Genomic DNA, 16,414 nt, shown 5'->3' with positions numbered 1-16,414 from the left:
ACCTGAAAAGTCTGGGATTGCTTGAGTGTGTTAGCAACCATGTCAAGTTTTGCATTCATTCTGTAGATACTATTTTGCATAATTGACAAACTAGCCTCTCCCCTATCATCTACTCTGCAGTTGATTTTCTTTTATGTGTGGAATAAATTTTCCTAGTGATATTCCAACTTCCTTTTGACTGATCTTTTTAGCCACTTATGATTCTGCTATGTAGTGTGTTGTTAACTATGCCTCCCAGCCGGGTGTGGTGACGCGCCAGTAGTCCTAGCTACTCAGGAAGCTGAGGCAAGAGGATTATTTGAGCTCATGAGATCGAGGCTGCAGTGACCAATGATCATGCCATTGCACTCCAGCCTGGGCAACAGAGTGAGACCTTGTCTCCAAAAACAAATCAAAAAACACAAAACAAAACTGTGTTTCACAATTTGGAGTCATCTGGAGATTTTGAAGCATACTTTCCATATCTTTATACAAATTCTTGATAAACATAGCAAAAACAGAGGGCCCCCCCATTCCACCTTGAAGTTAATCAGTGCTACTTATGAATGATTCTGTTAACTACTGTTCAGTCATCCTGTCTTTTCATCTTACCTATAAAGAGCTTATTTGTTCATTTTTATTTAGCACACATGTACAAGAAAATGCTAGAGAGACAGTGAAGACAGCAGTCCCTGTCTTATACTAACAACCTAGCAATGTCATGAAATACTTTGTTAGATCGTTTGTGGAAATCAAGTTGCACAATTATCTGTGATATTTCTCTTATCTGGAACCTATCAGAAAACGGAATAAGGCTTTGCTTTTTGTAGACTCCATATTGGGTGCTAACGATCTTCTGTCACCTACAGGTAGAATTCACTCCCTTTCTCTTTTCACCTTTCATGGTTTCACAAATAACTTTGAACTTTGGATGTCTTTGACGCTCATTAACGTGACAACGTCTTTTGTCTATATCTTTTAAAACTCTGAGATCATTAGAGAGCAGTCTGTATAGCCATATTTTTGGTGGTGGTATTTAAGTGTCTCTTTTTTCCACATTATCAGGAATTAGTTTTTATTTTATGGTAAACTCAAAGAATTTCTGTCAGATTTAGGCATTTTCCCCCTCACACTTTTTGTCATTCAGATTTTATATATCTTTATGTTTTGAAATGATTTATCCTAAGGAGAAGTAGCAGTGGCTATCCTCAGATTTTCTTCTTTTAGTTCTTAAAATGACATAGTTGCTTTCTCCAGGATCCTGGTCCTTTTCACTTAAACCATTCAAGTTTGTCAGCATTAAGTCCAGGTGAATAAAACAGAACTATGAATTTTGTGTTTTCTGAGGAGTTAACCAATCAGCAATGCAAGGTGTGATGTTTTCATTGGGGTGATACAAAGAACAGGTCTCTTCCTTGTTGGCAGCCCACTTGTCTTCCTTGGCATGGATTCTCTCGTTAGTCAGGTGTCTTCCACATTCTCCCCCTGGCCAGTTTTCACAACTACAGCATTTCTGCCGACTCTTTCCTTTCTACTGTACTGTCTTTTTCACATTATTGGATTTGCACATTGATATTTATTTTCTTGGTCAGTTGGGAGGATTCTCCTGCCTTTTCTCTAAATCTCTGTAGGTGCCATAGTCTGTTGTGCCCCATCCCACCAAGTCTTGGTGGTTTCCATGAGATTTTATTTATCTCCTTGAGTTCTTTTTTACTATTGCTGCTTTTAAGTATAGTGCTTAGCACATTAATGTTCAATAAGTAATATTCATGATTAATCTCAAGAAGTATTTGCCTTTTCTTTTAGGCTGTGAGGATATCATTGCTGAGAGCATCTCATTAGATACTTTAATTGCCATCCTCAAGTGGAGCTCTCATCCATATGGCTCTAAATGGGTGCACCGACAAGCTTTACATTTCCTCTGTGAGGAATTTTCCCAGGTCATGACTTCGGATGTTTTTTATGAACTCAGCAAAGACCATCTGCTTACTGCTATCCAGTCTGACTACCTACAGGTAATCATTTATACACCTCTCAAATTCATTGTCATTCGTTACGTACACCAAGAAATCCATCCATACTTTATTATTCTTCCGTCACGAGTTGGGAAGGAGGAGAGAAATGGGCTGTGATCAAACCACCCAGGACTGCCCTCTTCATATTTTGGCAACAAAAGCCTTCTTTCTGGCTCACTTGATCTTCATACACCAAAAAGCCGTTGAAGTGGTAGGCAAGGTCAGAAGCACATCATGACAGTGATTGTCTTGGCTTCCATTAATACCGATTTCTATAATGGTTTCTTTCTTTTGATGGAGTGTCACATGCTTAAATTGTAGGCTATAGCTTCAGCACAAAGTAAAAATATTATTTAATTTCTGATCTGTTCAAATAATTATAAAAACTGAGTGTATATGTTCTGCCAAAATATGTTTTCAACTACTTATTTTTAAAATTTAAAAACAACATTTTTGAGCAGAAGTCTCTTACTCTGTCTCCCAGGCTGGAGTGCAATGGCACAGCCACCACAGCTTGGCCCACTGGGCACAGGCGATACTTCCGCCTCAGCCTTCCAAGTAGCAGGGACTACCGGTGCGCACCACCACGCCTGGCTCGTTTTTTAATTAATTGTAGAGACGAGGTCTCACTAAGCTGCCCATGCTGGTCTTGAACCCCTGGACTCAGGCAATCCACTCGCCTCTACCTTCCAAGTGCTGGGATTACAGGTGTGAGCCACTGCTTCCGGCAACTGCTTATTTTTAATCAGAAGTAGTTTTTACCAAATTCTTGTTTTCTTGACTTACATGTCACTCTAATTTGGTAATTTAAATGAATAATAGATTTTTAAAACTGCCCCCCAAAAATCTTTCAGGTAAAGTATGTTCAACCTTATTTATTTATTTTTGTATTGGCTGCATGAATATTATGTTAAAAACTGTACAACTGCTTTAATGCTATGAAGACATAAACCCATTGAGCTATTTCCTATCTCCTTTGAATTTGTACTAGAAAAATTATAAAATGCTACCATTTTAGTTAGAAATGTAGTAAAGAGTTAAGTAATCCACTCAGCATCTGTGCATTTTCCTTTGTATGTTGCTTTGATTGCGGTACAAATGTTGTGATACTTAGGCTTGATTTATGGAGAATCTTTGTTCATTACCTTGTCTCACTGTCCTGGCCAAGACTGGATGTTACATGTTTATAGAAATTAGGATTTGTCAGTTCTGTATATTGAGCTTTGTGTTCCTTCTTGGAAACTGAAATACTTGGAGAGCGGCCTGGGTTTGCTCTAAGACTTTAAATAAAGTACAGAAAAATGAGGAGTACATTGCTGTTTCACAGATTGTGCTTCAAGAGTTCTTCACCAGTCAGTAGAAGGCCTTGTAGAGACTATAGTGTCTTCTGCCAAATCAAGTTGCTGTGCTTGTTTTTCTTGTCCCTGCAGAAGATAGTAGTCAATCTGTATCCCTGTACTTTCACTTTCATTTATCTCTATCTTGTTCCAGAAAAGAATTTAAGACAGCTGTATAGAAACCATATAGTAAGATAAGATAATTTAAAATGGGAAAGGAACAGGATAAAGAAAAAAAAGATGGAAATAAGAATACAAAATTTAGTTGGAGCCAAGAGTGAGGTTGCTGGATAAAATATACGTAATGCGGTCTTGTATATTTGCTGTTGATAGATCACAGAATTAACTTTAAAATTCCAAATAGCCAATAGAAAGAGTGGAACACGGTAAGTTGCATGCTGTATTTACATTATGACTTAGAAAAAAATCATTAATGAAATTAACCATTTATTAAATTTCACGAAAATAAATGTAAACCTTTTTTTAATTGTAGGCGAGTGAACAAGATATCCTTAAATATCTGATTAAATGGGGAGAGCATCAGTTGATGAAAAGAATAGCAGATAGAGGTAAGCTTGTGCTAATTAGCTTGTGTAGCTTGTGTAAATATTTGGTGGTTCTTACAGTCTCAAAAGCTTACTGAAATGCTGTGCTGCACATCAGTTTTGAAAATTGACACTATTGTCTGGTGAAGATAGAAGTTTTTATAATCAGTGAAATCCTTTAGTGGAGTGGGCATAATTTGTTAAAATAAATGTATCAGAAAAATCTTATTTTGTAACTTTAATAGGATACGTTTTATTATGTTCTTACATGCTTAATAATATATGTTGACTGATTCATGGAAATATTAGAATGAAAAATTTCATGAAATAATTAAAGTGTTATAAAAGCACATTGTTGATGAAAGTGTTCTGGAATGAGTGTTGATGGTTGCACAACAATGTGAATATACTAAAAGCCACTGACGTGTACACTTTTAAATGTTTTAAGTAGCAAATGGTGTATTATGTGAATTTTACCTCAATAAAAATATGAATACAGATGAAACATTTGTTTATTTTTCAATGTTGTGGAGGGTGAAAGAGAAGTCATCCTTTGGAATGACCTCCAGCTGGGGTTGCTGGAGGAGAGAGGGGCATCTTAGTGGGAGGCTGGGCTTTCAGCTTAGGGTTCTCTGAAGTCTTCTACTTGTGTCTCCTTGCCTGTCTACCTGTTGTCCTCACCTCATGCATTGTTGTTTGCCTTTACATGAGGGGGGACCCAAGGAAAACCGGAATTATCTTTTGGAGGGCAGGCCCCTCATAGTATGTTTGGAATTTGTTCCTGCGGATCAAACAATCAGCCAATGTTTTTATCTATTTTTATTTATTTTTATTTTTTGAGTTGGAGTCTCACTCAGTCGCCCAGACTAGAGTGCAGTGGCCGCTCCCGGCCACCGCAGCCTCGACCTGCTGAGCTACTTTTTTTGATTGATTGTAGAGATGAGGCCTTGCCAAGTTGCCCAAGTGGTTCTCGAACCTGCGAGCAATTCACTCACCTTGGCTGCTCAAAGCGCAGGATTACAGGCTGAGTCACTGAACCTGGCCGATCACCTAATGTTTTTATCTGGAAGTTCTGAGAAGATTGTGTCACGGTTTGTGGGAGAAGCGTCCTGAGTTGAGACAGATGGGTGACTGGTTCCACCGCCGTGACAATGCACACTGTGCTGAGTGTTCAGCAGCTCTTGACCCAAAATGGCCTGACCCCCCTGGCCTGCCCTCCTCATCGACCTGATCTTGCCCCAAGTGACTTTCTCTTGGTTTCCCTGATGGAAAAAATTCTCGAAAGAAAGTATTTTGCCAATGTGAAAGAGGTGAAAGGAAAAGCAGCCAAAGCACTGAAAGGCATAAAAAACGATGAGTCAAAAAACTGCTTTGGGCAGTGGGAAAAGCATCTCGCTAGGTGTATTGCATCAGACAGAGAATAGTTTGAAGGTGACTGAAGTTTCAACATGTAAGAATAAATTCACAGTTTTTTATGAATAAATTTCGGTGGGGGGGGCTCCCCCATATACTGAATACAAATTTAAAATTAGAGAAAGTCAATACAAATTTTCGTTTTCTGTCACTTTTCAATAGCTGTTTTCAGATATAATTGGTATATCATAAAGTTTACCTGTTATGAAGTGTTCAAGTCAGTGGTTCTTAGTATATTTAGATTTGTCCTGTCATATTTTTAAATATGAAAGATACTGTACTAAACCTACCTTCAAAATTTCTTATGGATAGTAGTTCTTTAGCATGCTACTACTTAAGCACTAGGGAACAAGCAGTCTTCCAATTTTATTTCTTCTATTTTATTTTTCTGTGGCCTGCAAAAGAATTTAGCAATTCTTAGATTTGAATTTTTTAATGTAAAAACCACAACAGTTAATTTAGAAAGTTTTTTTAAATGCCAATATGCAATTGATCCTTATTTGTATAGACTGTATATGTGAATTTACATACTTACTAAAACTTCCTTGTAATGTTAAAATTCACATCCATGGCACTTTCACAGTCGTTCGTAGACACGCACAGAGCAGCAAGAAATTTGCCACCCAGTGAGCATATTCCCCACTAAAGTTGAACAAGGCAATGCCTTCTTGTTTTAGAGCTCCTTTTGTAAACAAGTATCCTTTCATAATCTATTTAGTGCCACTAAGTAGCTTTTACATTTTTAATGTTTTTTATTAGTAATCTTATTGCTTAAAATGGCCCCCAAGTGTAGTGCTTAAGTGCTGTCTAGTGTAAGACAAGGAAGTCTTACAGAGAAAATTCATGTGTTAGATAAGTTTCATTCAGTTGTGAATTACAATGCTGTTGGTCATGAGTACAGTGTTAATGAGCCAACAATATATATTAAAGTCTTTGAACACAAACACACATGTAAAACAAAATTATGATCATCTGACAAAAACGTTGTGACCACAGGCCCATAGGAACTGAACCCCATGTTTCCCCTGTGAGCGGTATAGTAGTTCAGTATTCACCAATTCATTGTTTGTGTCAACTTTATAGAGCATAACTATTACAAATAAGAATTGATTGTATACAACTCAGCATAATCACTATAGGACACAGACTTGTTCATTGATGTGAAGCTGGTAATGATGAAATATCACTTATTTAGGACAGAAAACAAGCATCATTAAGGGATAAAATTTTCCTTAAAACAGTACTTTTCAAAGTGGGTTAGAATGAAGAAGGAAGACAAATGGCTCTGCCCTTACCTGTTACATACTTAGGGGGTTTCATATAAGATTTTGTATCAAAACGGGATGCCACTACTTTAAGAAAAGATTATTTTGAACAGCAGTGCCTTATGTAAGTATTAAACCAAATCATAATAAGGCAGGGAAAAAGAAATCATTTCCTACACACTTTTAATGACTCCAGCAAAAGGTTAGCTTCTCAAAAATGATATTTTTATATATGTTTATTTTTTATTTATATATACACACGCACACACCCCATATGACTTAAGAGAAATATTAGTTTGCCTATTGAATATTTGCAAAAAAAAATCCAGCATTTATATTCATGAATGAAAAAGATCCTATTTTGTGTTAATTTTTTAAGGAAAAAAAACACAACCCCCTAGATTAAAGAGGTGATTAAAAATTTCCAAAATTCCATATATAAAAATCGACTCTAAATGGATCAAAGACCTAAATGTAAAATCTCAAACTATAATAACCTTAGAAAATGCAGGAGACACCCATATGGAAATTGAAACTGGCAACAAATTCCTGATCAGAACCCCAAGTGCTCATACCATAAGAGATAAGATAGACAAGTGGGACCTCATCAAACTGAAAAGCTTCTGGAAAGCCAAAGAAACCATCAAGAGAACAGGGAGACAGCCCACAGAATGGGAAAAAATATTTACCAACTGTATATCTGACAAAGGCCTAACATCCAGGATCTACAAGGAACTCAAACATAACAAAAGGAAAAAAAACAACTCCATTAAAAGGTGGACAAAAGACTTGAATTGACACTTCTTAAAAGAAGATATAAGGGAAACCAACACACAAGAAAAAGTGCTCAGCCTCACTAATCATCAGAGAAATGCAAATCAAAGCCGCATTGAGATAATACCCATCCCCAGTAAAAATGACCATCATTAATAAAACAACAACAGATGCTGGCAAGGATGTGGAGAGAAAGGAACATTTCTACACTGCTGGTGGGAATGCAAACTAGTGCAACCTCTTTGGAAAACAGTGTGGCGATTTCTTTTTTTAAATTTTTTTTACTATAAAGGTGGGGGACAATTCAGGGTTTGGTATACAAATGTTACGTATGTGGATAACCTTGTTGATGAGGTATGCCCCTTCCTCCCCTAGCAGTTTCCCTCAACTGCCAATCCCACCCCCTTCCTCTGACAGTTTCTCATTACTCCCAATCCCTTTCTTATAGTATTATAATTGTTCAAGGTCTGCTTATGAGTGAGTACTCTGTTCTTTGTTTCTGTGATAAATCACTGAGTATGATTGACTCCAAATCTATCCACGTTGCTGTGAAGTCCATATGTTTGTCTTTCTTTATGGCTGTATAATATTCCATTGTGTATATGTGGCGATCGCAGTGTGGTGATTTCTAAAAGAAGTAGACACTGACCTTTCATATGATCCTGCAGTCCCCCTACTGGGAATATACCCGGAGGAACTCAAATCATTCTACAAAAAAGATACCTGCACATGCATGTGTATTAGAGCACTATTCACAGTAGCAAAAGCATGGAACCAACTGGGCTGCCCATCGAAACTGGACTGGATAAAAATATATGGTACATAACACAACGTATTGTTACGCAGCCATAAAGAAGGACAAACATGGACTTTGCAGCAACTTGGATGGATTTAGAATCTATCATACTCGGTGATCTATTACAGAAACAACAGAGTACCATATGTTGTCACTCATAAGCAGACCCTGAACATTTGCCATAATAGTATAAGAAAGGAATTGGCAGTGGTGGGATACTGCTGGGGGGGGGGTGCAGGGGGAGGGGTTGGGACACGACACAACATCAATAAGTGTACCTGATCTCAAAGCAGGCAAAGTGAACATCAAAAGGAGGTCCAAATTTACCTGTACGATGGCCACTTGTGTACCTAATCCTGAATTGTACACCACATCTTTAAAATAAATAAAAAAATAAATTTCCCACAATAATGTAATTTTCGCACCTCTGCTCTGGACAGTGGACATATATTACACATTAAAGGTCAAAAGGTCTACTTTTTTTTTTGAGTTGGAGTCTCACTCTGTTGTCCAGACTGGTGCTCCCGGCCACTGCACCCTCGACCTGCTGGGCTCCAGCGATCCTTCCGCCTCAGCCTTCCAAGTAGCTGGAATTACAGGTGTGCGCTACCACACCTGGCTAATTTTTTTATTTATTATAGAGATGAGGTCTCACCAAGTTGCCCAGGCGGGTCTTGAACCCGCGGGCTCAGGCAGTCCACTCACCTCAGCCTTCCAAGGTGCGGGATTATAGCCTAAGCCACCGAGCCCAGCTAAAAGGTCTACTTTTATGTGGCACGTTTCCGTTGTAGATTTTAGGAGATTTTCATAAAAATCTTAAAACTAGATTGAGTGCACATTAGCTCTTGCTGCTTTGGGCACAAAGTTCTTCATATGTTGCTAAATTGCTGTTAAATATATACATATCCTCACATTCACAAACAAGAAAGCAAGCATGTCCTTTACAACCACATGGGTGGAGCTAGAGAGCATCCTAAGGGAACTGATGAGGAAACAAAAGACTGAACTCTGGGTGTTCTCACTTATATGCGGGAGCTGAATGGCAGCGCAGATGGAAGTCGTGGATGCTAGTAAGGGAAGAGATGGCGAAGCTAGGGTTCAGAAGTTTCCTGTTGGGTCCAGTGTGCACTCTCTGGGGAACGGGCCACCTAAGACTCAACCCCCACCACTACACGATATGTTGATGCCACAAACATGCAAGTGTACCCCCTGAATCTAAAACAAAAATGGAGAAAAACGGGCATACTGATAACCTATAGTGACTAGAAATAGCATATGCCCATTTGGAATGCTGGTCATAAAAGTAAGAAGGCTTTTAGCATGATAATCCCTAAGAAACTTTCAAGTTCCTTGTTTAAAAAAAAAAAAAAGACTTAAAGCTGTTGATCAAACTAGACTTCAATAGATTGTCCTCTTTTTTCCTTTGAGTTACTCTTTATTTCAGAGCAATCATAAAGGAATGTTATTGTACTATTGACACCATGCTTTTTCTTTGTCCAAGAATGTCTCTATTCCAAGAATGTCTCATTTAATAAACGTCTTATGAAAGAAAAATTGATTTGTAACACTTTTTAAAGCAGATGTAACTTAAGTGGTGCTGTGAGTATATGCCCTAGAGAAGAAAGAAAGCCTGTCTCTGAACATTTAGATTTGGTTAGAGACTTTTCATTTTCTGTCTCATAGAGCCAAATTTACTGAGTGGCACTGCCCATAGTGTGAACAAAAGAGGTGTGAAAAGGCGAGACCTGGACATGGAAGAGCTTAGAGAGATCCTTTCTTCTCTCTTACCTTTTGTGCGAATTGAACACATCTTACCTATGAACAGTGAAGTCTTAAGTGATGCAGTAAGTGTTTCCTTTATCCCTTTTATGAAAAGAAAAATGCCAGTCTTCTCTTTTTTTATAATTGTAAATAATTCCTACTACCAATAGAATATTGAGAAGCAGTAAATTCCTTGAGCTGAGAAACAGGCATCTGCTGTGTACAATGTTGTGTCCCCCGTGCCTGTCACAAGGTACAATCCAGTGTTTGGAGAGTTGAGTGGGTAACTTTTGCACGAGCATTGTTTTTAGGGATGTCAATTCAGTCATTACCAGTGTAGAGCCAGTCGATTCTTACTCAAAAAAGAAAAGGCAGAAGTTACGTTGAGAGAGTCTCGAGAATGGTGGTGACTCAGAGCAGGGGATGGGGAATGGGTTCAATGTGCACAAGGGTGGCTAGATGTTCTGATTCTATTTGAGACCCAGTTGAAAATCAATAGACTTGCTCATGTTATTTTTACAATTTTTTTTAAAGCAGCGGATGTTTAAAAAATTTAATAGAATTGCTTGAATGGATGGGCAAATCAATATTATAAATATTAGTTCTTCCCACATTGGTTTATAAATTTAATATAATGCGTGTAAACATCATAATAGTTTTTTGTTTTTTTTTTTTGAGTTGGCGTCTCACTCCGTTGCCCAGGAGTGCAGTGGCACGTTCACAGCGACCCCAGCATCGACTTGCTGGGCTCCAGCGATCCTACCACCTCAGCCTTCCAAGTAGCCAGAACTACAGGCGCGTGCTACCACACGTGTCTAATTTTTTTATTTATTGTAGAGACAAGGTCTTGCCAAGTTGCAGGGGCTGGTCCTGAACCTGTGGGCTTAGGCAATTCACTTGTCTCGGCCTCCCAAAGTGCGGGGATTACAGGCTGAGCTACCAAGTCCAACCCATAATAGTTTTTGTAACTGTATGAGAACATTACAAAAGTCCACTAGAAAAACAAGCTGATATGAATATTTATTTATTTATTTGTTTGTTTAGAGATGGGATCTCACTCTGTTGGCCAAGCTCCTGGAGTGCAGTGGTATGATGGTAGCTCACTGCAGTCTCAAACTCCTGGTCTCAGTCAGTCTTCCCACCTTTGCCTCCCAGAGTGCTCACATTTCAGGCATGAGCCACTTCTCTAGCCTTAAGTTTTTTTTTTTGCTGTTTTTTAAAAAGGACATGATGAAGAAGGGTAACTTTTAGGATGTAAAACATATTTTTATTTTTATTTTTTTTTGAGTTGGAGTCTCACTCTGTTGCCCAGACTGGAGTGCAGTGGCCGCTCCCGGCCACCGCAGCCTCGACCTGCTGGGCTCCGGCGATCCTTCCGCCTCCGCCTTCCAAGTAGCCGGAATTACAGGCACGCGCTACCACACCTGGCTGATTTTTTTTGATTTATTGTAGAGAGGAGGTCTCACTGCCCAGGTGGGTCTCGAACCCACGGGCTCAGGCAATCCATTCACCTCAGCCTCCCAAAGGCGCGGGATTATAGGCTGAGCCACCAAGCCCGGCTAAAACATATTTTTAAATGCTAATATTCTATCTGTGAAGCTGGCATAATGGGTAAGATAAAATAGTTCAGAAAAATGTCCTAGTTAATGTAAGAAACATAATACACTAGCTATCATAAATCAATGTGGTGCTGGACTGATTATGATTAGCAGGAGAGGAAGAAATTCATTTGAAGTTGAACTGTCATTTCGCTTACACCCAAAATCAATTCTGTTAGATTGAAGAATTAAATACAGTAAGTCCCCTACATACAAATGAGTTCCGTACCAAGAGTGTATTCTTAAGTTCAACAGAGTTAACCTGTGTTCCCAACTAACACAATCGGCTACAAGGTATTGTTCTGTGATAGGTTTATAATACGTTTTCCACAGTACATTAAAAAAAAAACCTCAAAAAATAGCACAGCTTTAATCTTACAGTAAGTAAGAAAAGTACACCAGACGTGTGAACTAACTTATGTAACTGGGCGTGCGAAAGCATGTTTGCATCTTTGAAATTTTGCAACTGAAGGTTTATATGGAGAGGACTTACTGTACTAAATTGAAACCTGTGGTTGGGGGCGGTGGCTCATGTCTATATTCTCAGTGCTTTGGAAAGCTGAGATGGGAGGATCATTTGAGCCCAGGAGTTCGAGGCTTCAGTGAACTATGATTGTGCCACTGTACTTCATCCTGGGTAACAAAGTTAGACCCTATCTCAAAGAAAGCGGGGGGCGGGGAGAGGGAGAGAGAGAAACATGGACGAACTGGAAGAAAACATACTTATGGAATCTCTGTTTAGAAAAACTGTTCCGCCTCACATAATAAAGAATACAAAATAAAACAGTAAGTTATTAAATGAGCAGTAAATTATAGTACCCAACAGATTATGTTGCTACCCTGAACAATAGTTATGAATACTAATATATAGCAACATAGGAAATGCTAATGATGGAATATAACTAAGAATAAGGAGCATACAAAGTGTATATTTTAGAATTCAACTATGTAAAAATTCATTTGAAAAAGACTGGAAGGAAATCTGTCAGCATTATAGTTGTAATGAATTCGAATATTTAGCTTTTCCTTTTCTCTGTTTTCTGAATACTAGATAATGCTGTGTTTTACTAGTTAAAAATAACTTTAATGCAGCTATTTTTCATATAAATATATAAGAGTAATATTGGAGAAACAACTTTTGGTTTTGTTTAAAACCTGAGACTCAAGTCAAGTGAAACCCTGTATTTAGTTTGGAACAGTATTTTGGAACTTTGGTTAGAAAGCATACAGTCTTTGCCCTTAACGCCGTGCCTGAAACATAGAAAGTGCCCAGAAAAGGCCTGCTAATTATGGCTGTGAGAGTTTGCGCTCTTTGTGTGTGCCGTGCCAGGTGCCTTCATCTGCACTGCCTTCGTTTAATCCTCACAGCCACGTCAGGAACCACAGATACTTGATTCAGATTTTCTTGGCGTCAGCAGGGCCTCCAGCTCAGATAGTTGTGCGGTGCCCCTCCTCCAGGGCCATGCAGGAGCCCTTAACGTGAGGCCCAGCTAAAAGATGTCCATGGTCAGATGGCTGTTATGTAAATGGGGGAGTTGGGGTTGGAGCCAAGTCTGCTTTCCCCAAGTCCGTGCTGCTAAGCTCCTTGTGAGCCCAGAGTCCAGGCTGCTGAGCACCTCCTGTATCCTAGCTCGTAGACCAAGTCGCTGTATTTGTTTTGTCTTGGTAGGAGGAAAGCAGAGATGGAATCAGTTCCCAGATATGGAAGGAAAAGCAGAAGTCAGTTTTCACTGAGAGTTCTTAAATTTAGTCCAACTTTACTTCATTTTAATGTCTCCTGTTTTTAAAAATATCCTTCCTCTGTTTAGATAAAAATGGAAAATTATGGTATGTTTGTGTTGACTTTTAAAAATATTATTACATATCTGAAGTATTTCTAAATTTCATATGTCTGAGTTTTCATTTAAATGGTAAAGTTTGCATATTTTAATAGGTACAGATATTTTTATCTTAGTGGTATTATAGTGCTACATAGATCTCTAGTTTATCTAAACAAAAAAATTTTTTTTAAGATGAAAAGAGGCTTGATTAGTACTCCTCCATCAGATATGCTTCCGACAACAGAAAGTGGAAAGTCAAATGCCTGGTTACGACAAAAAAATGCTGGTATTTATGTTCGTCCTCGACTGTTCTCTCCCTATGTGGAAGAAGCAAAGGTAATACAAACCATCTTAGATAGTAGATTACTTAATTACAAATCATATGCACAAAGAGGTTTGTTGTACTATTACTCAACTATTTGGAAATATCCTATATTTCCCACCATAGGGAAAATGAAAGTGAATTCTAGTCTGACTACTCCACAGAATAGTTTTCTGAAGCGTTTACTTAATCAAGCATGTTTTTAAACTTAGGTCTTATTAAAATGCATTTTCTGTTTTTCTCATCTTACTTGCCTTGCAAAGTGTTACAATTTTACTGAAATGGTTGTCAGTACCTTGCTATCTTGAGGGTAGAGGAAATGTTCTGAAAGAGGGTTGCACACATTTGTCTTCCTTGGTAAATTGAAGGAATGCCATGACCTCTTGTAACATACTTCTGTAACAGCTGACTATACAAACTAAGAAAAAACTTTAGACCAATTAAGTAAATAATTGGCATTATGGGCACTGTAACATAAAGGACTTGTCAAGAAAATATGGTAATGTGAAAATGAAACACTGTAATTTTTGTTAGATATATTCAACCATAAGAACTTTGGAGTGGCCTTTGGGGGGAACTGTCAGTCTTTGAAAGTAAGAAATCACTATTGGGCTTTCTGAAATAAATTCAAGAGGTAAAATAGTGTGTTTGGGTGTAAAATTAAGTTGCCTTAAAATTTTTTCTCATTTTTCATTGCTAGAATTCCTAGTTTAAGGTATATGAAAGGATTTGTGAGGAGTCTGTTTTATTGCCTAGGTTGATAATGTACTTCTTGTTGAATGGATGGCATTTTTTAATAATTCTAAAACAAAGGAAGGGAGCAAAATGCTTGAATCTGGTTTTTCTGAAATAAGTGCAATCCTTAACATTGCTTAAGCAGCTGAGGTCTTCACAAAGGTCAAGTCTGATGACAAACACTCTGTGATATAGTAGACCTAACCGTGATTTCCTCTCTCTCAAGAATGGGCAGCCAAGCTAGTCAGACAGTCCTGCGGAATGTCCCTGTTCCTCAGATGGCTGTGGCTACCCTGAGGAGACAGTCACCTCCATTAAATGTGGAGAATGTCTACACTTTATCTCATTTTGGTCATTCTGTGGTTTGGTGAGATGGATTCATCTAAGTCTAATTTATCGAAATTGGATTTATTTGTAGGTCTGTTAAATTAATATCAATCTTTAATATTTTGTATTTTGAACATTTTTGTTGCAACTAATATTTAACACATGTATACATTGTTTTCTTTATAATAATTTTGTGTACAATTGATTTCTGATTAATTTTATATCCTGTCTTCACATTTCAAATACTTAAAATTAAAAATAAGCTTTTCAGCTGGGCTCGGTGGCTCAGCCTGTCATCCTGCGCCTTTGGGAGGCTGAGGTGAGTGGATTGCCTGAGCCCGCGGGTTCGAGACCCACCTGGGCAGCGAGACCTCATCTCTACAATAAATCAAAAAATCAGCCGGGCATGGTAGCGCGCGCCTGTAGTTTCGGCTACTCGGAAGGCTGAGGCGGAAGGATCGCCGGAGCCCAGCAGGTCGAGGCTGCGGTGGCCGGGAGCGGCCACTGCACTCCAGTCTGGGTGACAGAGTGAGACTCCAACTCCAAAAAAAAAAAAAAAAAAAGCTTTTCAAAGATGATTGCATATTTTCAGAGATGCTCCAAAAATAGTCTTTAAAAATTAGAGGTAGAGGTACTTTCTTCTTTCACCATTAATTTTAAGATTTATAAGCTAGAAATAATAAATTAATTCCCTTTTTATTTGATGGAAGTAATAATCTTCCTCCAAATGTGATTTAACACAGATGAACATTGACTGATTCTGTTAATACTAAATTCTTATTTCAGTCAGTGCTAGACGAGATGATGGTGGAACAAACAGATCTTGTGCGTTTGCGAATGGTTAGAATGTCCAATGTGCCAGACACGCTCTACATGGTCAGTAATGCCGTGCCACAGTGTTGTCACATGATCAGCCACCAGCAGATCAGCAGTAACCAGTCAAGCCCTCCTTCAGTTGTAGCCAATGAAATTCCAGGTAAGGCAGTATACCAGGCATTTGTATTTAACTGAATGATCTTGTTATTGTTGCATTTGCTGATACTTGAACCCTCTTATATATGCTAATTACCTCCACCTTTCAGTACTCCTTATGTCTTGTTCTCCTTAAATAATAAATACTTAAAAGCTAAAATTTTTGCTTTGCATGTTATTTGATATTAGTGAGTATACACAGTTTTTCAGGTTAGCCTAGGGTTTCTCAACCCTGGCCCTGTTGACATTTAGGACTAGATGATTCTGTTTAATGGGGAGTTGTACTGTGCATTGTTTAACTGCATCCCTGCCTATACTCAGTAGATGCTAGTAGCACATGTGCACACACACCTTTGTGATAACATTTGGAAACATTTTTATGCTTCTAGACATTGCTAAATACACCCTTTGGGACAAAATCACCCCTGTTGAGACCACTGGTTTAAAAGAATTAAGGCTTTTTCACACCGTAGGGTATTTCTCATGTCATAAGACCCTTTGGGAGGGTAATAGGAACTTACACCACTAAGTTTTCCTATGTCCCCGAAAAATGTGATCCTTGTGGTTTTCCTAGAGATCCAGTTTTCCAAGATCTGCTCTGTGAAGGTTACTGTAGCACAGCTCTATGTCATATGATTTGGGGGGTATTGGCCATAGATCAAGGTATAACTATTATGTCCAAAAACGTTTGAGCATCAGTTAATGTTGACTTTAACCAAAGGGCTCTAGTGTCAGTTTTTTTTGTCTTGAGTCAA

At 38.4% G+C, this 16,414-nt stretch overlaps 1 protein-coding gene across 1 annotated transcript in view; it reads left to right on the top strand.

Annotated features, from left to right (window-relative positions):
• The window catches only part of BTBD7 (BTB domain containing 7), a 60,120-nt gene that overhangs the window by 31,464 nt on the left and 12,242 nt on the right, over positions 1-16,414 (top strand). The window contains exons 3-7 of the mRNA XM_008049256.2: positions 1,786-1,994; positions 3,825-3,900; positions 9,808-9,968; positions 13,496-13,639; positions 15,474-15,663. Coding sequence (XP_008047447.1) covers positions 1,786-1,994; positions 3,825-3,900; positions 9,808-9,968; positions 13,496-13,639; positions 15,474-15,663 — 780 coding nt within the window. The remainder of the gene's footprint in view (positions 1-1,785; positions 1,995-3,824; positions 3,901-9,807; positions 9,969-13,495; positions 13,640-15,473; positions 15,664-16,414) is intronic.

The sequence above is a fragment of the Carlito syrichta genome, unplaced genomic scaffold, assembly GCF_000164805.1.
Source record: "Carlito syrichta isolate Samal-C Ts95f unplaced genomic scaffold, Tarsius_syrichta-2.0.1 Scaffold130940, whole genome shotgun sequence".
NCBI classification, from domain to species: domain Eukaryota; kingdom Metazoa; phylum Chordata; class Mammalia; order Primates; family Tarsiidae; genus Carlito; species Carlito syrichta.
The sequence above is the reverse complement of the archived record's forward strand: the minus strand, read 5'-3'. Positions and strand labels throughout refer to the sequence as shown.